Source organism: Eucalyptus grandis, chromosome 5 (genome assembly GCF_016545825.1).
Source record: "Eucalyptus grandis isolate ANBG69807.140 chromosome 5, ASM1654582v1, whole genome shotgun sequence".
In the NCBI taxonomy this organism is placed as follows: Eukaryota; Viridiplantae; Streptophyta; class Magnoliopsida; order Myrtales; family Myrtaceae; genus Eucalyptus; species Eucalyptus grandis.
Genome location: NC_052616.1, coordinates 8,317,521 through 8,339,135, shown reverse-complemented (window position 1 = coordinate 8,339,135; position 21,615 = coordinate 8,317,521). Strand labels below are relative to the sequence as shown.

The 21,615-nt window shown below is 40.2% G+C and overlaps 3 protein-coding genes across 4 annotated transcripts; 2 read left to right on the top strand and 1 right to left on the bottom strand.

Annotated features, from left to right (window-relative positions):
* Positions 1 to 2,551: 2,551 nt before the first annotated feature.
* On the top strand, positions 2,552 to 5,112 carry LOC104443835 (phosphoglycerate mutase-like protein AT74H). 2 transcript variants are annotated; one of them, XM_039313124.1, is made up of 7 exons: positions 2,552 to 3,025; positions 3,571 to 3,831; positions 3,936 to 4,055; positions 4,159 to 4,218; positions 4,249 to 4,372; positions 4,484 to 4,564; positions 4,654 to 5,112. In XM_039313124.1, exons 1-7 carry the CDS (start codon positions 2,770 to 2,772, stop codon positions 4,754 to 4,756), a joined length of 1,005 nt encoding a protein of 334 aa, XP_039169058.1. In that variant the 5' UTR covers positions 2,552 to 2,769; the 3' UTR covers positions 4,757 to 5,112. The 2 variants fall into 2 exon arrangements, with proteins under 2 accessions (XP_039169058.1, XP_010055680.2); XM_010057378.3 differs by having other exon boundaries at positions 4,159 to 4,372.
* A 152-nt stretch (positions 5,113 to 5,264) lies between these two features.
* Positions 5,265 to 8,430, bottom strand: LOC104446034 (BTB/POZ domain-containing protein At1g63850). Its single transcript, XM_018874714.2, has 4 exons — positions 8,141 to 8,430; positions 7,624 to 8,109; positions 6,396 to 7,372; positions 5,265 to 5,671 (listed from the first exon to the last, which is right to left on the bottom strand). The coding sequence occupies exons 1-3, from the start codon at positions 8,282 to 8,284 to the stop codon at positions 6,431 to 6,433; spliced, it is 1,572 nt and encodes a 523-aa protein (XP_018730259.2). The 5' UTR covers positions 8,285 to 8,430; the 3' UTR covers positions 5,265 to 5,671; positions 6,396 to 6,430.
* An 11,030-nt stretch (positions 8,431 to 19,460) lies between these two features.
* Positions 19,461 to 20,303, top strand: LOC104443833 (E3 ubiquitin-protein ligase RHA1B). Its single transcript, XM_010057377.3, has one exon. The coding sequence runs from the start codon at positions 19,669 to 19,671 to the stop codon at positions 19,999 to 20,001; it is 333 nt and encodes a 110-aa protein (XP_010055679.2). The 5' UTR covers positions 19,461 to 19,668; the 3' UTR covers positions 20,002 to 20,303.
* Positions 20,304 to 21,615: the final 1,312 nt, after the last annotated feature.

Genomic DNA, 21,615 nt, shown 5'->3' with positions numbered 1-21,615 from the left:
TGGTTTCTCTAGTCCATTTTTTGGTTCCAGGATAGAACCATATCAAATCGGGAGCCAATTATCCCTAAATATTATCATTTTATTAATTCAAGTTAAGGAATAGAATTGAACATGTATCAAAAGTTCATGGACTATGTTGAGTAAATCAAAAGTTAAGGGAAGACGTTGCACATTGAATTAAAAGTTTATGGATCAAATTAAACAAATTAACATTCTGGGATCACATTATACATTTCCCATCATATTTCTTGGAGAGGTCAGGCATGAAATATTCAATAATATACTATTGACCCGATTGACCAAATGGAAAATAGAAAATATATTTCCTGGAGGAGAGCGAACGCATCGGACCGATCCCGAATCACAACTTCCCCAACTTGGATACAACTACGAAAATGGAACACGCGAGATCTTACATTAAAAAAAGACTTATAAGGTTGCTGGGTTTTCAATCTACATTTCAATCATTGTTCGTTTATAAAGTCAAATGTGTTAAGTTCAATCGATCTAAGCTTTGTACACGTGCTTTGGCCTGAAATGAACGTGCAAATTAATGAGATGGCGGTCATCATCCGCCCCCCACTTATCAAACCTTGCTTTATACGGAAGCTAAGGGAGCAAATGATTTGCAATTTGGGCAAAAATCACGTTCGATTAGCTGGCTGTGTATGGATTCCGTGACAGATCGTACCCTCTCCTTGAAGATTCATGCAGTTCGCAGTCCGATGTGAATCTAGCTAAAGATCCAATTCGAAGGAGACGAATTTTGGTCGGGTCGGTGGAGCCGGGTCACTCGATTCGGATGCCCGCAGACCCGGCCCGAGAGAGGCCCAAAAGGGCCCATGTTTACATTCCAAATGCCCACGTTGCAAAATCTTAACGTTAGGCTCCGAAACCTACAGTGGATCCCCAAGAACGAAAAATCCAATGGGTCGTCACCCATTTTCGAAAACCCAGAATGGAAAAAAAAATAGGAAGTAGCAATAATCCTCCGTTATATAGCAAGAACTGCACTAGTTGAAAACCCGCATGGTCCTTTCCTAAACAAAGGGTAGTAGGATAGGCTTGTCGTGATGCTGTCGGGGTAGATTAAACTGAGTGAAATTCGTGTTATACCGAGGTCCACTCAGTTAAAGCTTTGAACCTTTTATAGGTGCGACGGACGTCAAAAAGTCGAGTTTCGCGCGCTTGATTGCAACGGAAAAAGCAGGCTTGACCCGAGATTTCGTCGAAGGAGATATTTGCACAAAGTCATGAGTTGCGATGACAAGATTGCAAAAGTGAAGGAGGGATGATGGACAGAAAGTAGGAAAGAAAACCGCGGAAAATTTGACACCGTTCGGGACATGAGCTGATATCGGCCGCAAAGTTCTCGGTACCTGCTTGTCCTCACCCGTAGTCGGCGACAAAAATTGACCTTTCTTCCTTGTGAGAACTGGACTCGTCACAGAAAGTTGGCCTAGCTTGAATGTTCTAAAGGCAATGAAGTCTCTCTCTCTCTCTCTCTCTCTCTCTCTGTCTCAGAAGGTCGTGACAAAGTCCACCCACGTCCATGAAAACGGTCCATTTGAGACCGATTCCAAGGACTAAAAGGTGCAACAACGCAGTCGGCAATTGCAAATAGCCACGAGCTCTAACCACCCTGCCACTCTTGTCCCTGTTCCTACAAAAATTTTGTGTCAACAACAGTCAGCCACAAACACTCAAAATACACACATGCACAGCCAATGACCAGGACCACTAGATTCCCAATGCAATTTACCTAGTCGCTTGTTTTCATAATCATGGTTGTCGTCGTTGTCATCTTCTTCCTTGACAGTAGGCTTTGAAAGTTGTTTGTTCACACCTACAATGGACCCCCAGGAAAGAAAAAATCAAATGGATCGTCACCCATTTTTGAAATACAGTATCGAGGATATAGCAATAATCCTCCGCTGGACAGCAAGAAATGCACGGGTTGAAAACACACACATGGTCCTTTCCTAAATAGTGTAGGATAGACTTGTCGCAACGCTGTCGTGTTAGATTAAACAAAGCGAAACTCGTGTTATGTTGAGGTTACTCGGTTACAGTTTTGAACCTTTCATGGGCGCAACAGTTTTTTTCCTCCTCCTTTTGGAATGCACCGGACAAAAGCGGGCTCGACCCGAGATTCCGTTAAAAGGAGGCATTGCGCAAGCCCGTAAGTTGCGATGACGAGATTGCAAAAGTGAAGGAGGGGTAATTGACAGGAAGTAGGAAAAGAAAACCGTGGAAAATGGTGGGGAAAATTCGACACCGTTCGTGACACGAGATGATATCGGCCGCAGAGGTCGCAGTGCCTGTTGTCGTTGTCCTCACCCGCAGCTGGCGACGGAAGTTGACCTTTGTCCCATGAGCGAATTGGACTCGCCACAGAAAGTTGGCCTGGTTTGAATGTTCTCAAGACAATGAAGTCTCTCTCTCTCTCTCTCAGAAGGTCGTGACAAAGTTCACTTCGATGAAATGATGCATTTCTGACCGATTCCGTGGACTAGAAGGTGCATAAATAGCCACGAGCTCCACCCACCTGCGCCCTTGTCCCTGGTTTCTACAAGAATTTTGCGTCGTCAACACTCTCAGCCACAACCACTCAAAATACACACATGCGCAGCCAGTGACCAGGACCACTAGTTTCCCAATGCAATTTGCCTAGTAGCTTGCTTTCATCATCTTCCTCTTCTTCTTCTTCTCATTCTTCTTCTCGTTGGAGTGTGTCCAGCTCTGCATTCTCGCTCACCGCGCAGAGGCATGACCGCAATCCACATGAAGATATCTCCGGCCTCTTCTTTCCCGCCTCCCCACAGAGTTCCCTGTCGCTTCAACACCGTCCATTGTAGCACTCAGAGGATCGGTATTAATGGCAACGGCAATGGGAGCGTTAACGGCAGTACCAATGGGAAGGCCACTTTCCCCGAGAAAGATCCTCTGCTCCACCACGCCACCCTGGCCTCGGCGGCCCCCCGGCCTCGCCGCATCATTCTGGTCCGGCACGGCCAGAGCGAAGGTACAATACGTTGGGTTTGGCTAAACAGTCCGGCGATTTATCTGATAAATGTATTGTCCTTAAGTTTGCAAAGCCTGCACTCACAATTAGTAGAGGTGTGGACTGCATCTGCATTAGGAAAGAACTGAGAAAATAAGATTGGCAGGACGGACACTTCTCGCATGTTATATAATACGGAGGATGTGTCTATAAATTTGACCGGAACAGAGGGTGTGATTGTCCTCTCTTCTTATGTTTCAAGGAAGATCACTTTTTACCCATGAACTATGAGGGTGTTCTGCTTGACGGGCTAAAGTTATGGAGACTGCACTTACATTTTTAGGACGTTTGAGGGGCACGGCATGTGAGTTGGATTCTAATGAAGGGTCTGACCCTGAAGTACAAAATGTTAAGTGCATGACCCCATTTAGACAGAGAGGGTAAAATTCTATCGCTCCCAATTGCGGTAGGAGGACAATTAGGAAGACTAAAGGCAAACCGCTGCTGCTGAATTATCATATCGCATCTCGAGTTTGTACTGATCAAGTTATGTACAACACTGGCAGGTAATCTGGATGAGAGTGTGTACACGAGGGTTGCTGATCCTAAGATTAGCCTCACCGACAAAGGGAAGGGCGAAGCGGAGGCGGTTGGTTGGAAGATAAGAGAGATGATCGAGAAAGATGGAGCAGATGATTGGAAGGTCTACTTCTATGTGTCGCCTTACAGAAGAACCCTAGAGACTCTGAAGAGTTTGGGCAGGGCTTTTGAGAGGTCAAGGATTGCTGGCATGAGAGAAGAGCCTCGTCTAAGAGAACAAGATTTTGGTAATCAAATCCTTAGTTCCTCATGCTTGTTGCAAAACATAGCTATTCAAAACCAGCCACAATTCAATTAGTTTTCTTGAATTGTTTTCTTTTCCATTTGAAAGGGAATTTCCAGGATAGAGAGAAGATGAGAGTTGAGAAACAAATGAGATTGCTGTACGGTCGTTTCTTCTACAGATTCCCTGATGGAGAATCAGCAGCAGATGTTTATGATAGAATCACTGGTATTTCTTCTCTCTCTGCACCACGTCGATATACTCGGGTGTCTAAAGTTTCCCGGGAATAGCTAAAAAAGAGCATTGAGGTAGCGTTTGCTAGTGAAAACAGGATTTAGAGAAACTCTGAGGGCCGATATCGACATCGGGCGGTTCCAACCACCAGGGGAGCGGAGCCAAAACATGAACCTGGTGATCGTGTCGCATGGACTTACGCTGCGGGTCTTCCTGATGAGGTGGTACAAGTGGACCTCAGATCAATTCGAGGGCCTCAATAATCTGGGCAACGGTGGAATGATTGTGATGGAAAAAGGGTATGGCGGAAGGTAATTCTTTTCATCAGTCCTAAAACAGGGTACTTCTTGCTTTCGTGCTTTGCTGGAGTTGCTCAATCTGTATGAGCTAGCAAGCTAAAACGATCCCCAACATGGGTGCAGATATAGCTTGCTAATGCATCACACTGAGGAAGAGCTAAGGGAGTTTGGATTGACAGACGACATGTTGGTTGATCAAGAATGGTAATAAGGAACAGACCTTACAATAATCGATTCTTAATGTCCTTATCCATCTGGTACTGATCTAAGAAATTCTTTGTTTTCCGAAAAAGGCAAAAATATGCGAAGCCGGGTGAGCTAAACTACGACTGCCCTATGCTAAATTCGTTCTTCACTCACTTTGAAAACGAGGGGGTCGAAGCACTGGAGTGTTAACACGAGCAAAACTGACCAGAGGTTGAAGGCAGAGCAAATTGTGGAGTGGACCAAAATCGAAGCATAGGCTGGCTGTAGTCATGGGATTAATATGAGGGAAGACACAGATCTCTCGAACACAGCGTGCTGAAATTGCCACGCCACAAGAAGATTTAACCATGTAGAACGCATAAGTATCTATGCCTGTATCAATAGGAATATCAGGATCAGATGAAGGGAAAACTTGTTCAGGCTATTGATTCTTAAGCTCCACGAGAATAAGTGCATTCCTAAGTTGTCCGATGCACAGGCTGTGATTTGTATAATGTCAAGAGGATGTCTCTCTAAATATAGGTTTCTGAAGGAAGTAACATGCATATCATCGCAGGAGAAAATTTTTCTTGGTGAAAACAGAGCATACCAACTAGTTTCTGCCGGAAGAACAGGACAACAGACTACGATCAAACTTAATTTAGCACGAGAACTGCAACGGAACATGAAAATGTGTTCTTTCCACAACGGTAAGACAGGAGCCAACGGCATAATTTTCCAGAGAAACTCAGATATCCCAGACAAACAAATAACTCCATATTGCGGAACAAATGTTACATATATCACCCAGGGATTAGATTCCGCTATCTACACTCTGAAACCATGTATGAGAACGAATATCCTGAACATTGCTTGGCAACCAGCTTACACTCGCTGGTCAACATATCCCAAGCCAGGAGAGAGCAATGTTCCCTAACCTCATCTAAAAGTGTACCGAACCAATTATCCCGCCTTCGAGAACCCTGCAACCCCATTTACAGCCTCAAAGGTCGTGCAATTGATGTTCAGATATCTAGTTGTGCGATCCACTCCTTGGAACTCTAGCAGAGTTCACAATAACTAGGGAAATGTATCGACTTGGCGCTCCGATCTCAGACTCTGTCTCTGCATGTACAAAAAATTTGACAAAGCAACCCTAGTTAGAGCAAATGGTGATATCAATGAAAAGTATAAAGTTATCAACTCATCTTATGCCAAGGTAGTTTGTAAAGGCATTGGATTGACAAAGACAGTAGAATCTAAATGAAGAAATGGCGAATAGACCTAAAATGAACCAACTCACTAATGTAATGTTTACACTTCCACGACATCAGAAGGCACATGCAGAGAAAGTATTATGGCTTTGTAAGTTCATCATTCAACAACCTAGAAGTTTCATTTTTTTGGTCAGACAACAACCTAGAAGTTCATCATTCACCAATTCAACAAAAGTTAACCAACACCACAATATGGATCTCCTTGTTATTAGTCTGTCGCCTGACTACTTGCTATTGAGTTCAATCTTTTCCACTTTCCAACTGAACCAGGTTGAGCAACCATCCCCCACATTTATGTCATAAAAGCCCCCTCGAATTAGTTTAACAAAACCATCTTCCTAAAGGAAGAGAAGTCATCATTAGTATGCGCAGTTCCACAAATGTGACACTCACCGTCATCAGTGCAGACTGAGATGGAACACAATTTTGTCACAGAAAAAAATATACCATAAAAGCAGCTGGATTGAAGATGCTGAAAATCTTGTTAGACTCTCATGAGATAAAAAGAGTAGATTTAGAAACAGAGCACTCAATATGGAAGCATATAATCAAATTAAAGAGCTGAGATATACCTATTGCGAAGGAGTGTTCGATCAAGATAAATGATTTATGAATTCTCAGCACTTCCTGCAGTAATCTGTAGCAACCGTGGCTGCTGGTGGTCACCATTTCTCCTCCAGAAAGCCCTTCGCCACCAAACTTCAAAACCTCTTTGGATGTTTGGACAATCTTCACTTGAATTCAAGAATCTGTCGAACCAAGCAAGCATTATTTCCTGTTGCCAGGGTAGAGGCAGTGTGAGAATCGTATTGCTAAGCCCATCTTCAATTAAATGCCTATCAAGACCCTTGGACGCCCTCCTCATCCACCCAAAATCATTGTAGAATGGCACCAACCATGTCTGCAATAACAGGCACCTTGCATCTTTTGAAGCCAAAAGCTGCCCTTTCCCGATCCCCACAAACAACCGTGCTGTAACTCTGCTAACTTCGAATCTGTGAACTGCTGGAACTTTAGGGTGTGCATCGGACATCTCAGACTCAGAAGCCCAAGATGCTAGGAAGTCTTCGGCAATCTGTCTATCGATCAAGATATCCAAAAGCCACTGCAAATTACTGGCCTGCCGTGCAATCTGAGCTGCATCTTTCAACTCTGATTCTGCAGCTAGCAAAAAATGATCACGAAGCGATTGCAAGCACCCATCACATGCAGCATACAAGGACTCTTTCCGAATATCACTCTGAGACGAGTTCTCTCGAAGCATCTTAGCCACTAGCCCTTTCATATCCCGCCTTGCCTTTTCATCCTTTCCTTCAAGGACCACCTGTAAAAGCTTAACCAACACTTCCTCATTGTCGTTTCCTGCAACTACTCCATTACTAGCTTCCATAGAGACCCTCTTCAGAACTTCACCAGTCGCGGCTTCATCAAACCTAAGATTTGATAAAAGAGAAGCCACCTTCTCTTCTTCATCCTCAGCCCATGGAGCAGCTTCTAAGTACTCCAAACAAGATAACACCCCAGCATCAAAAACAATTGCTGCTGAAACCTAGAAACATCAAAGCAAACCATCACATTCAATGCTCCCCATAACCTTACTAACAACCTGAGTCGCTTTATAACACAGGCAATGTGATAAAACTGACAAACATTTGAATTTACTTTCAACTGTTTCAAGATGCTATGACATGATTACATTTTCAAGACCACAAAACTCTAGCTCCTTCCCTCTCTACATTACTTTTTTAAGAACCAAATCAGCAAAATCAATATGATAAAACCAAATTTACCATGCCTTACCTTCAAAATACCAAGAACTCTGCTCACATCCTCTTTCATGAGCCTCCTCCTCAGATCCTCACAATACATTAACCTCAACGTCTCCACATACACCTCCACATCATCGCAGTCCGCTATCTCCACTATGGGCGCCGCCGCCGTCCGCTGTTGCTGCCTCATCCACTGATCCGACAGCTTCTCAGCGAAAAACTGGCTATGCGCCGCAAGTATTTCCCTATGCACATTCATAGAAACGCTTATAGCCCCATCCTTAGAGCTCAATATTAGCTTCATGTCGCTCGAGGCAGAGTCGTTGAAGAGACTCCCCGGACTCCTCGAGGCCAGGACCTCCGATATTCGCTGCAAGGTCAGGGCTTGCCTGTCGAGAACGGGCAAGGGGTGTCTCGCGCTCGACCCCTGAACCGGGATTTGCATCTGCGTCCTCGGGTGGATCATGCCGGGCTCGCTGGCCATCATCTCGAAGAGGGTCGGGCTGGATCGGGCCTTCTCGGACAGGGGCCCCGCCCCGGGCCCCCGCCCCCGCCGCCGGAGGCGGAGGAGGCGACATTGGGTTCAGGAGACCGGCGGTGAGCACGGAGTTGAACTTCGTGAACCCCCCGGACGCGAAGGCGTCGTCGCCAGGAGAGTGGCCGTTGACTGAGGCGGCCCCCGCGAAGTCCATGACCGGCGACAGGCCCCCGGGCGAGAACCTGATGCGGAAGGGCGAGCCGGGGGGGAGGGCGTGGGCCGGGTCGGGCCGCGGCGGCCTGGAGGCGTGGCGGCACCAGGAGTCGTCGCCGTCGGGAGAAGAGACGACCGGCGGGCCCGGTGGGCGTTCGGCGGAGGAGGGCGTTCGGCGGAGGAGGAGGAAGGGGCGGGGGCGGGAGAGGCGGCGGCGGAAATGGTGGTCTCGCGGCGCTTGCGGCGCTTGGGCTTGGTGGGGGGCTTTGGAGCTTGAGCTGAGCGGTGGCAGTTGTGGTGGTGGTGGTGGTGGTAGCTGTGGTGGCCATGGGGGAGACGTTGGAAATTGTCCTCGGCGATTAAAAACTTGTCCTTTAGCTCCGCGACATTGGCATCAGAGACCAGACAGAAGAGAGAGAGAAACTTAGAGAGAGAGAGAGAAAGAGAGAGAGGGAGGGGGAGAGAAATGGAAATATGCAGGCGGTGGAAACGAGAAGAAGCAAGGGGTGGGATCGAAGAGAGAGAGAGAGAGACGTCAATGGAGTTCTGTCTGTCTGACTGACGGAGTTTCGGAGAGAGAGAGAGAGATTAAAGTCAGCTGTCTTCTTCTTCTTCTTCTCTCTTCTTTTGGAGTAGAAAATGTCTGTTGCTCGATGTTTGCAGCGCACGGGGGCACTGCTCTGCTCTCTCTCTCTCTCTCCCTCAACATTAAATCGGTCGTTTCAAGCTGGAGACTAGGACATGGTCAGTCATGGTCCATCGTGCAGTCCCACATTTACGTACATCCACTGTGAAATCGAAGAGTCCATAAAAAAAAAAAGAAATCACAACCGATCAGTCCATCCAAACGGTGAAATATATGTAGCATTTCAATCCACCAGTGAAAAAGAGAGGGTTAATACCCTGAAAGAAAAAAGTACACCTACTACAAATTTATCTCAAATTATTTTGTTTATTATAAAAAACTCTAAATTGATACATTCGTGACAAATTTACCATAATTAATCATAAAAAATCATAAACTGATACATTTATGACAAATTTACCCTAAACTAATTTATTCAACTGTAAAAAACCAAAAACTGATAAATTTATGATAAATATACCATTCGCTAAATTCGATTAATACTACAAAAAAATCACAAAAATTATAAACTGTAACAAACGACGCGTAAAATCCTAAATTGATATACCAATCAATTATCATGTATCATTTAACTTTGATAGTAAAATTTAACGAAAACTAACAGAGGGTAAATTTGTAACAAGTGTATTAGTTTGTGATATACCAGTTTGGGGTTTTTGGTGATAAAAAAAAATAGTTTGAGATAAACTTGTTACAAGTGTACTAATTTGGGATTTTTCATGATATTAACCATAACGAAAATATCTAAACTCACCACCCGCCGTGGTGGCTCCGCTGGTAGGCTCCCTGACTTCCACGCTGGAGGTCGGGAGTTTGAAGCCCCTGCAACTTGCGTTGCAGGGAGGCAGGCGGAACATTGGCGACATACCCGGGGTACGTGGGTGGTAGTTGGTAGTTTTCTACGTGTCTCATCAGGGTTTACTTACACAGCTGTCGGCTGTGCGGGGTTTCCTAGGTCACCAAATATATATATATATATATATCTAAACTCGATGTTAATATACTGATTAAGCCAATTGTGATTTATCTCGTATTGATTTATTTTTCCTTATTTCGTATTGCTCTGTTATTTAATGTCATATCCATGCTCTTACAGTTACAAGTAGAGCTAGTCTTTATGGGTCAACGGTGGGTAACGAATCATTTTGTTCTATTAATATTCCTTCTTTGCTATATAAGGTGGCCTATAATGATCTGATGGCACGACATTAAACCTTAAAAATAGGTAGTGCATATGTTTCGCGCCGTCTCTAACATATCGTCGATACAACGCGTGGTCGCGGTCTACTTTGCTTAGGAACGTAATCCTGATTATGACACATGCAACGGCACGTTATCTCGGACGATTTTCCAAGCTCATAGGACGAAAACGTTATGATGCGATTAGCTTGCGAGTGAGGATTTTCCAAACGCAAAGTCTAAAGGCTGGTAAGGAATGCTTTTACATGACCAGATAGGGAAATAATTTTCTGTTTAAACCTTAAGGGGAAAGGGAGAAAGTTACTTTTTTAACCGTGTTACCGGCCCGAGATTTACTAACACGTGAAAAGTTACCGGTGGAAGAAAGAACAAGTTTGACATGAAAATAATAATTTGTTTCAAAAATTTATTATTACTAGATGAAATTTACTAATCACAAATGAAAAATTCATAATTTGGATCAATGGTTTTGCGAAATTTTTATTCTTTCTACTAATCGGGAAAAAATAGAAGAACTGTAACGAAAATAAAAAAGAATTATGAATTCACAAAACAAGTAAAAAATAATCCCTCTCCTCTCACGTGTAAATAAAGAGGAGCGTTCCAGAGATTCGTCTCCATGCTAGCTTGGAAGATCATATAGAGCGGATAAGTTTTATGATTTGTCGAGAAGCGAATTTTCGAATTATAATTTTAACATTTTCGTTAAAAAAAATTATAATTTTAACTGAGAAATATCGTGAAACACGCAATTTAAAATTTTTACAATCAAAGGGTTAAAATTACTCTATTTTTTTCTCCAACGGTTGTGATTGAAATTCCTTCACTGAAAAATGATTAATACCCTGAAAAATCCCAAACTAATGCACTTGTAACAAATTTACCAAAACTATTTTTTTTATCATAAAAAACCCTAAACTAGTACACTCATAACAAATTTACCCAAATTTACCATAAAAAATCATAAACTGGTATATTTACGACAAATTTATCCAAAACAAATTTATTCAACAACAAAATACTCCAAATTGCTAAATTTGTGACAAATATACCCTCCACTAAATTAGATTAATAACACAAAAAAATCACAAAAATTATAAACTGTGAGAAACGGAACGTAAAATCGCAAATTGGTATATTAGTTAGCGTATGTGTTATTTAACTTAATAATTTGACAAATTGAGTTAAAATCTCAAACGGAGGGTAAATTTATCATAAGTATCTTAGGTTTAGGGTAAATTTGTCAAAGATATACTAATTTCAGGTTTTTGGTAATAAAAAAAATAATTTAGGTTAAATTTGTCACATGTGTATAAATTTGAGAATTTTCAAAGTATTAACCCTCTGAAAAAAAATTGCCAAAAAAAAACCCTCTGAAAAAAAAAAAAAACTATTAGAAACATTCAAAAAGCAAAGAAAAAAAGAAAAAGCAAAGGCTTTCTTTTTTTATCTGTCCTTTTCATTTTCCTGGAAAAGAGTGACAAGAAAAAAGCAGAAGAGAGGAACAGCCAAGCCCCACCTAATAAGATTTCTTGTATCTTGTGGACCGAAGTTAATGTCCTTTTGCGGTTCGATTACTTCACTTGTCAGTATCCTTCCATTTAATTTAATTTAATTTAATTTAATTTAATATTTTATTGCCCTTTTCTTTTGTTGTATTCATTTTTTTCGAAAATGATGATATGTTTTTTTTTTTCGAGTCATTGTGGAGTCTACTTGGTGCTCTCCAATTGGGCCTTTCTTTTCAAGTCGCAGTGTCAGTCTCAATTGCTGCGATCGATCGATCGATCGCACAGCACAGGACATGATGAGAAAACAAAATGATTTTACATACACCAAGCAAAATAATAATAATTTGTAATGATCGAAAACGTAAAATCGACCGCACATTATATTGTCAGTCCGTGGACTGACAGCCTTCCTAATTCGACAAAGTATTCATAAATATAAAAAAAAAAAAGCTAAAGTTTTGATTTTCCCCCCTAATTTAATGATCTTGCCAGTATCATTGTGCAATTTATGATCATACTTCATGTCCTCTTGCGCCGCCCTCATTGCATTAATATGCACCAAATATAGATGCGGGTCGTGTTGTTGCTATGTTGGCTAGAACGTGACATTTTGGTCACAAACATTTAATGTAGCATGAGAATTGAAAAATATTCAAAATTCGAAATCTCCAGAGTCAAAAGATCTTCGTTGAAGATTGTTTTTTTTTTTTTAATAAAAAGATAAAATTAGTAGCTCAATTTAGCATAGGAAGTTTCCAAAGTAAGTACCACTTGAATTTTCGTTCTTATTATAAGATGATATTTGCTGAAAAAAGCGATAAATGATCTCAAAAAGAGGTTGTTCCAATGAAGAGTGCCATCCTCTTCCTCCTTTAAAGTTTGCATTCCAGCTACCACACTTGTGTATAGTTTTGGTTCCATCCCCTCGGAGCATCATGCTACTCACCAAGAGACTACTCGATCAACAACTTGCTCACAGTACTCCAAACAATGTCCTCAGAAAAGCGAAAGCACTTTCGGATTGCATACAAGATGCGATCAAATTCCATTACGTACTTATGTTGTGAACTTTGAAATGGGCGTGTCTTGTCCTATTGCTAATGTTCTTGCCATTGTTGGTTCAATTGTCTTCAACTACAAATATTGAAAGATTGAGAGGGTTCTGATGAACATAGACTATTCATTGACTAATTATTCAATCATGCAATTTGTTATGGACATTGGAGTTGGCAGTGATATTTTATTTTATTTTTTTCCTAACTTAAAGCCTGAAGAATCACAGCACGAAAGTTCAATTAAAATAATGAGGGAATAGGGACAAAAGTCATTTTGATTATCCCACCATTACTTTTATAATAATTTTGACACCCTCTTGATCATAGCCTCTCATGCTTCCTTAGCTTTCACTTTCTTTCATACCCGCTCGTTCTCAAGGTACCATGTGATCTCTCTCTCTCTCTCTTACTTAATTTTTTATTTCTCTGTGCCTTATTTATTCTTGCTCGAACTTCAAAAATATATTTTATTTAATTTTCATTAATAATTCTTTTGATAGATTCAACTAATCTTGCCCCGATATTTTGTTAGCAAGTCTTTTTAGAAGTGTGTTCTCGTGATTCGAAAGAAGTGACTCGTGTCCTTTATATGTAGAGACAAGCATGTCGATATTAGGAGCACTATAAATTTTTTAACATATGCAAGAACCATTTAAAATTGCAATCGTGTCGCAATGGTCACCATAAGCTCAACTGAGCTTTCATACTTATAAACATCTTCTTTATCTTATTCAGGGCCAAATCCTGACTGATTTCGACATTTCCCATACAAATAAACACCGCAAAAGTACCGGATAGGACAATTCCTTAGCTATCCAGGGTTCCATACGATGCCGACCAAGCGTAGCCTTAGAATTTGAGAGCAAGCGACCGTACATATACGCTTTGGCTGTACTGGAACGAATGATGGGCCACTCCGGTGGGCCTTGGGCTTTGGGCCTTGGTCCTTCGATTGAGGTACACAAGTCTTGTGGATTCCTTCATGGGCCCATGTGTCAGGTGGCATTGGATCCATTGGACCTTCTTCGCCAATCTGCATGGTGGCAACGGGCCTGAGCCCGAAACTAGCGTGCTCACGCATGTTGAAATGGCATGTTGCTTGGTTACAATGATTTTATTCATGGAGAAAAGCAGTACTCTAGCTACTTTTGTTTAGTAGAAAATGAATGATTTGATAATCATTTTCTTAAAAATTGTTGTTCATATAGTTTGAAATAATTAGCCATTAAAAAATATCTTTATCATTGGCAATATATGTCTATATATTTTTCATGGATGACAAAAAAAAAAAAAAAAAAAAATTATCGGTAAGATGAAAATTTTGCTATTCATTCAATTTTGTAAGCAATATAAATAATCATCTTTAGGAAAGTACCTCATAAATCATTTATTTTCAGCAAAATAAATGGAGTGTGTGAGACATATCAAGTATGGTGGTGGCACCAATAGTAGTGGGTTGGCAATTCATTTAGATGAATCTAATTCTTATGATAGGTTTGTTTCATGTCTTTAAATACAAAAGAAGCAAGCCATAACAAAAATCAACTATGGAAGGCGTTTTCACTTACTGAAGTTTTTTTTTCCTTTTTATCCTTAGTTTTCCCCCATTGACAAGGGCCTCGACACCCTCCCGTAGGTGAGGATCCCTTTCCTCTAGTCTGGTGACCTGCTATCTCTGACAAGGTTGTTGAGGCCCTCGCCAATGGAGAGAAAAAGAAAAAGAATAAACACAGTTAAAAAACGAAAAAAAGAAGAAAAATTTCAGAAATTTTTATAAAATTACAAAAATTGCTTATGTTAGTGCTAACGGTGCCATGTGAAATGGCCGACACTAACTAAGGCATCATGATAGTGATTTCTAGATAAATTAGTTAAAATGATTAAATTGGCAAATTTGTAAAAGTTTTAGGATTAAAATAACAAGATTGAAAAGTTTAGAACTAAATTGAAAAATCATCAAAAATTATAATACTCAATTGGCCAAATTAAAGGATATAAGAATGAATTTAGCACAAATGTAATAGGTTTAAAACTTTTTTGGTAATTTACTCAAATCAAATATATTGTAGATGTGTCCTTTCGGTAGGGGAGGTACGTGATCATGCCTTAGGTGTTTTGACTCCATGTCTGTAAGTAAGTAAATAATGTGATAAAAGACGGGGGAAGTATGTAAAAAGTCACAAAGGCTAATTACTGGATTAATTAGGCTAATCTTTATAGACCTTAAATGAGAGGCCAATTCTAAGCAGCTTTGGTGGGCCTCTCAAATTTAGTTAGGTATAAAGGCACCGGCAACCCACATGCCAAAGTGATCCCCACTTCTCTGACTTTGTCTCCCATTTAAAAAATTATAGTGTGGGGCTCAGTCTGTATTTCGTGCATCTATGTTACATCATCGACTCGATGCGATAGAACGAGTCAATCAAATTTGTAATCGACAGGTTTAAAAAACATTGAATCGGGAAAAAGGCATAAAATAATTCTTACACGCGTGTGAATAACAAGTGCTAGGACAGATAGGGAAGACACTTTCGATGCTGGCAACGTGCTAAATGCAACCAACGGCCTAGGACCTCCTTTTTGGACTTCGAAGCCTACATTAGGCTTTTGTTGTCATGGTAGATTAGTAAGGTTGGGGCTTCTAAGTGTCTTGGATGACATGTTCCTCCCTTTACATTCGATGATGTTTTATGTTTTAAAATGCGTTTGCCCGAATTTGCCAAAGAAAAGAAAATGTATATTTTGCTTTTGTAACGGGCAAGCATGACTTAATTAGATTAATCTCATGGATCAAGTAAAACACGAGCAAATCTCCATATCGGGGTTTCACCAGGCAGCCAATGCATGTAAATTTTGCATCACGGGAATGGTTTGTCTCTTTGCTTTGCCGGCTTTGACAACACCCTCTTGTAGTTGTTGGACCATTCCAAGAACTGCAATTTGATGAATGTATCCGTGTTCCCACGCAAACTATAGTTCATATTAAAAAAAAATTGGCCTAGATTCCCTCTAGTCGCATTAGAAGAAAATATTAGTTGCCAGAATTTCGAAGGAGTAATTTATTCGTTGATTCATTTATAGTGATTATAATCTCTTTGTTTTGTGCGTAAACAACCGAAAGAAGCCATCATTCAATCGAAATGCATCTATCCTGGGGGGCTGATATCGATTTGGAAATTGATGGGAGGCGCACGAGACCATGACACGAGAAGGCTCCAAATGAGGAGTCAACAATAATTCTCCGAACAAGATCGATCAAAGAGGAGATCGCGATATCTACTCGCTTGTGACTTGTTTAGACGCAAATAATTTACGAATTTTCCAACAATACAAACGACTCGAGCGTCCTTTTGCTCATCAAAACGTGGAGACGAAGCAAAGCGACCGTGCGATGAGCTGTTTTGGCTTCTCTGGAAATCGCATTCTTCTCGTTAAAAAAGAATTCATTAAGGGGACAGGAGCGCTCTAATGAAGATCTAGCAGCGTTCGCTGGTGTCAGCGCCGTGACCGGCGAGGCAGAGACAAGCTCTGACAAGACGGGTCGTGTAAGAACGAACGTGGGATGGCAAATGGAGGGACAAGGTCGGGCTGGTTCGTTTCGAAGGTGGTGTCGCGGGCAGGCATCATCCTCAGCTTTCGTGGGAGACATGGAAAAAGGGGTACTCGAATATTTGGAACTTAACGCTTTTGTATCTTCTTTTATTGTAGGAACCCCTTTGATGATCGTACGTGGAAAGAGAGGCAGTAGTTTAATTTGATTTGATAAAGCAGATGCCAATTGGAATGTGCTTTGTTTAGAAAAGCAATTGGAAACAAAGAGCTACAGAGACTTGGCAGAAGTGTGTTATGATTGTAGGAATTTTCTTGATGTGGATTACATTAATTTATATCGTAATTTACTATTAACTAGTTTAATATGGGGTTAGCTAGTAAGAGCCGAGTAAAGCCCGACTTGTAATAAGAGGACATGTAATTTAATATTCTGTAAATAGTGTTCAAGTCTCTTTTTTTAAGCCTAATACATAGATAACTTAATTTAAGTTTACAGAGCGTAGGTAAATGGCAATTTCATTAAATCAGCAATATAGAAGGTAATAAAGAAAAATTATTTGAGCTTTGTGAAACACTAGAGATTTTGGGGTATCATTTTCACGACTATCAATAGTTCCTCTCAATTTTTGCCTACCAAACTCAATCTACTCATCTCGAATCGAGGTGCTTAGACAAAGTCGGGGGTTGTCGATGATAGTAGCAGCATATCTCGGGGTATAAATGATACCTAAACCCACTTGGCCAGATATTACGGCAGGTGGAGAAGGTTTTTCTTTGATTGGGAGAGAGGAGAATGCATGCCTAATTGAGACTCTTTGGTCGTACTGATAAACGGGTTTTCCTATCGCTATCTTTTGAAATCTAATTGAAAATGATCAGATTGATTGAAAACCGCTAATGAAATGATAGATGTGATATTAAAGTCGCGATGGCACCCATTAATCGACCGATTTGCTTTAATGCAATGTGACCTCCTAGTCAACAAAATGGGTCCCCAAAATAATTAATGATTTTCCTCTCACATTTCAATATTAGCTTATGTGTAAGCGGAAGAACTGTTTGTCAATCATCGCCATATGCAGTGCAAGAACGCTATGATTTTTCCTCAGAAATATATAATAATAAAAAAATCGAACACTTTGACATATTAAAATAGTTCTTAATCTATTATTAGGTCTTTTATTAATCAGGAAACAGTTTGATTTGATTGTGGACATCACGGGTGGCCGCTCATATTCCGTAGCAAAGCGGCTTTGCCTTACATGCAGCTCATAAAAAATATTAAAAAAAAAATAATCCTATTATTTTCGATAAGTCAGGACAAAAATAATATTCTATTCAAATGACAATTAATCTACACCAAACGTTGTTTTTAGAGCTTAAAGAATGAGAAAAGAAAATCAATTCCCTCTTCTCTTTATCTACTTCCATACGTGTATGTGGGCGTACCTTGTATTTTGACATAAAATATTGTAGTTATCGTATCGAACTACGTAGATTTTATATTTCCAAAATGCTACTGATAAAAGAAAAGAATTCCATGAGGTTATTTCTTATTTTAAGCTGGGGGGAAAATATCATTTTTTTTGGGTAAATATCACAAAAAGTTTAAAATTATACTTATTGTGATGCATATATCCTAAATCTTTCTTATGTTACCCAAAACCTTAAAGTTGCCTCAACAAACACTGCCAATTTTTTTTTTAAAATTCCAAATTTATACATATATGGTATATATACCATCCATTTCATTTTCCATCTAATGTATATAAAAGTTTTGGGCATCTGTGTTTCAATGGGCAAGTTTAGTAATTTTAAGGACATAAAAGAATTCAGGATATTTGTGTCATAATTTTGAGTTTTTTGTGGTAATAATAATTTTATGTTCTTTGTTTGTCTTAAAAAGCACAACATTTTTCATCACGTAAGCATATGTAAAAACCAAATTTGTACAACAAGAAGACGACATAATCTATCTGTAAAAGCCAAAATAAATAAAATAAATAAAACTGATAATGAGACACGAGTGAACAGTAATGTGAACACGACATGACACTCCTTTCTTTGAATTGTTTTTTTCTTTTTCAGGCCACTTTTTCCCCCCTTTTATAAGCCGAAAACTCAAGCACAAAGGGGAAAAAAATTTATGTGTGAGATTAAACTCCCGGTCTTGAAGAATAAAGAAGATCTGTACATAAAGGTCCAAGGCACGCCAAAGAAGAGGTCTAGATAGTCTCACATTCCGCGGAACCAAACTAAACTCATATGCTTGAGGAATACAGATGGTGTGTATAGAGATCTTAGGTAATGCTCGAAAGTGTAGAGTAATTGGTCTCAATCTTCACATAATCGGGCCTATACATCATACCGCTTGAACGCACCCAAGCGATGTATATAAAAGATTCAAGGCGTTTCAACATAAAATATTTAGGTGGCCTCACTTTTCGCAACATCAAGTTTATATACAACGACACTTATGTATATTCAAATCACATAGATAGAGAGACCTAAGTTTTTTTCAAAATTTTGGCATCAATCTAGCTAATTAAGCAATTAATTTTTTTTGTCAAAATTTACAATAAGTTGGGAATGCATGCATAAGAATATTTAAGCAAATGAATGATCCATTTTTTTTCCTTTCGAAAATAAACTGATAGTGAGCAAGATGGTTTAAAAAAAAATGAAAATTTCACAAGAAAATGAAAAAGAAAAAAAGAAAAAGCAAACGATATATATGCCAATCTAGAGAATCAAGGTTGGTTTTAATAAACGAAAATGATGACTAATAACAGTAGTGGGACAAACGAAGTTATGAAACGGAAACAAGTGCGGCGGAATAGAAGCGTAATTCCTTTTAAAAATAATTTCTTTCAGATATTTTATTCTGTAACAAATAAAGATAGTCGAATCATTATCACATTGGGAATATATAACTCCAGATGCAAATAATTCTAAAAGGACATATAAGTATAGATTCGAACAGGTCTCGACTCTTGAGCGATGAAAAATGTGAAAATTAATAATCAGTTTTACTAAAGAAAAAAACTACATATGAAAAAATTCGTTCCATATATATATTGGGCTAGAAATAGTTTATGTGGGAGTATTTTCATTAAATAACCAAAAGAAAATGAAATTATTCACACCTCTCTTTCTGTCCATGACGTTATATATATTAAGCTCCCCATGTATTTTTCCCCACCCCACAAAACATGGGCTTCCCGGTGTGTTACACCGACCTCCTCCTTCCGAACCTCTTCCTCCGCACTTTCTCTCTCTTCGCCCTCCTCCGGGCCGCCATCCGCTCCCTCCTCCGCCTGCCCGAGCTCCCCGACCCCGACCCGACCCCGACCCCGACGCCGACCCGCCTTCGCTCCTCGAACCCGAGCCCTACTACTCCCCGGCCTCGCCATCCCTGGCGATGATGTGCGAGCTCCTCCCGGTGGTCAGGTTCTCGGACCTCGCCGGCGTTGGCGGCGGCTCGGAGCCCCACCCGACCGAGACCACCTGCGCCGTCTGCCTGCACGACTTCGAGGCCGACGACGAGATCCGGCGGCCGCTGAACTGCCGGCACGTATTCCACCGGGGCTGCCTGGACCGCTGGATGGGGTGCGTAAGGAGGACGTGCCCGCTGTGCCGGGCTCCGGTCGTGCCCGATGAGGTGGCGGAGTCGATCGACGAGAGGCTCTGGGCGGCTTCCGGGGTGCCTGAGTTTTACGAGGACTTTTATGGAGACACCGGTTATAGTTTGTAGTAAATCTAATTAACCAGAAAGCTTCTTCTTCTTGTTTTTTTTCCCCTTTAAGAGGTTTTCTCTCTGATGTCTTGATCTTTAGGAAGATGACAAAAACCTCGGTTGTTCGATGATTTTCCTATGTTTTCATACTTCGGATCGGTCGGATCTTTCCATTTCTATTTCCTTCTAAGGGCCTACTCAGGAACACGGCTCGCATAATCCGGTGATTATCAAGGTTCTTCGGATGCTCAAAGGACGAGCAATACCAACAGCCACGTGCCTCTATTAGGTAATGTCGTGATCCTGTCTTGAGTTTATTTTTATTTTTTAAAAAAGTGACGGGAAGAGGCGGCATTGGTTAGTAGAGGCAGTATCGGCTAGCTGTTAGAATGGCCAGGAATTGGTTATGGGATTAAGAGAAACGTGTGCTCTTGAATAGGTCGAACTTTGGAAACCGCTTCAAAAACCTAATTTAACGTCTTACCATTGAGTTTAAAGACTTATATTTGACTGGTAGTCACATGAGTAAAGAGAAGGAAATTACCAAAATAGTTATAGACCTATTGCGCATATATCAATTTAATTATAAACATTTAAATTTGGTCGATTTAGTCATGAACCCTAACGGTTTGCTAATTTAACAATAAACCTTTCAATTATGTCAATTTTTTTGGTTAAAAATTGTGTCAATTCAATAATAAATCTTTTGACAATTTAAGAATTTAGTTTTTTCAATTAATTTTGACTAGAAATCGCTGACATGACAATTTAGTCAGTATTGACCATCCTACATAATACGACCAATACTAGATGTAGACAATTTTCGCAATTTTTTTAATATTCTGAATTTTATCTTCTTTTTTTCTTTTTCTTATTTTTCTTCCCTTTTCCCCCATTGAGAAGAAAAAAATTCATAAAATTAAAAAAGTACAAAAGTTATCCACATCAAGCGCCAATTGTGCCACATATAAAGATCAGCGCTAACTAGTAGCAATTTCCAGTCAAAATTAACCGAAATGACTAAATTTGCAAATCCTCAAAATAATTAGGATTAAATTCAACAAATTAAAAGGTTTAAAACTGAATTGGTACAAGTAAAACAAATTTAGTTTTTATTTTGGTAATTATCCCAAGTAAAGAGTATAATCACTTAACTCTCATGTATGCACATAATTTTATTGGAGGCACCTTTTCCCCTTTAACCTTTCTATTTTAATTCTTAAGTAAGGAACTTACACATCCGGAGATACATGGAGTATAAATTTGTTCCGAAGATGCACAAAAGTCTAACGAAAGGTATCTTCGGGACACTAGTACAAGTTTGGGTCGTTTGGTGATATAGCAAAAAAAAAAAAAAATAAATGAAAAGAAAAGAAGAAGAAAAGTCTAGGGTATAAATATCCAGCAAGAAAAAAGTTCAGAATTTTTCGTGGAACCACCCCCTTTGAGAACAACAGTTCATTTTTCCTCTTTGGTCCTTTTAAGGCATTGGCGCTTTCTTGCTGGCATGTCTCGCACACAGACGAGCTTTTTCTCTCTTTTCTCTCGTTATTTTGGTTTCACGACGAGGGACCTCGACACGGCCGTCTCGAATTTCCTCTGTCGTTTTCGGAGAATTCTGAAGAAAACATC

Coding starts and splice junctions, on each gene's coding strand:
- LOC104443835 (XM_010057378.3), top strand. CDS start 2,770: ATGACCGCAATCCACATGAAGATATCTCCGGCCTCTTCTTTCCCGCCT. Junction 3,026..3,570: donor CCGGCACGGCCAGAGCGAAG/GTACAATACGTT, acceptor CAACACTGGCAG/GTAATCTGGATGAGAGTGTG. Junction 4,373..4,483: donor GAAAAAGGGTATGGCGGAAG/GTAATTCTTTTC, acceptor ACATGGGTGCAG/ATATAGCTTGCTAATGCATC.
- LOC104443833 (XM_010057377.3), top strand. CDS start 19,669: ATGATGTGCGAGCTCCTCCCGGTGGTCAGGTTCTCGGACCTCGCCGGC.
- LOC104446034 (XM_018874714.2), bottom strand. CDS start 8,284: ATGGACTTCGCGGGGGCCGCCTCAGTCAACGGCCACTCTCCTGGCGAC. Junction 8,110..8,140: donor CTCCGCCTCCGGCGGCGGGG/GCGGGGGCCCGG, acceptor CCCCTGTCCGAG/AAGGCCCGATCCAGCCCGAC. Junction 7,373..7,623: donor GAGTTCTTGGTATTTTGAAG/GTAAGGCATGGT, acceptor TGATGTTTCTAG/GTTTCAGCAGCAATTGTTTT.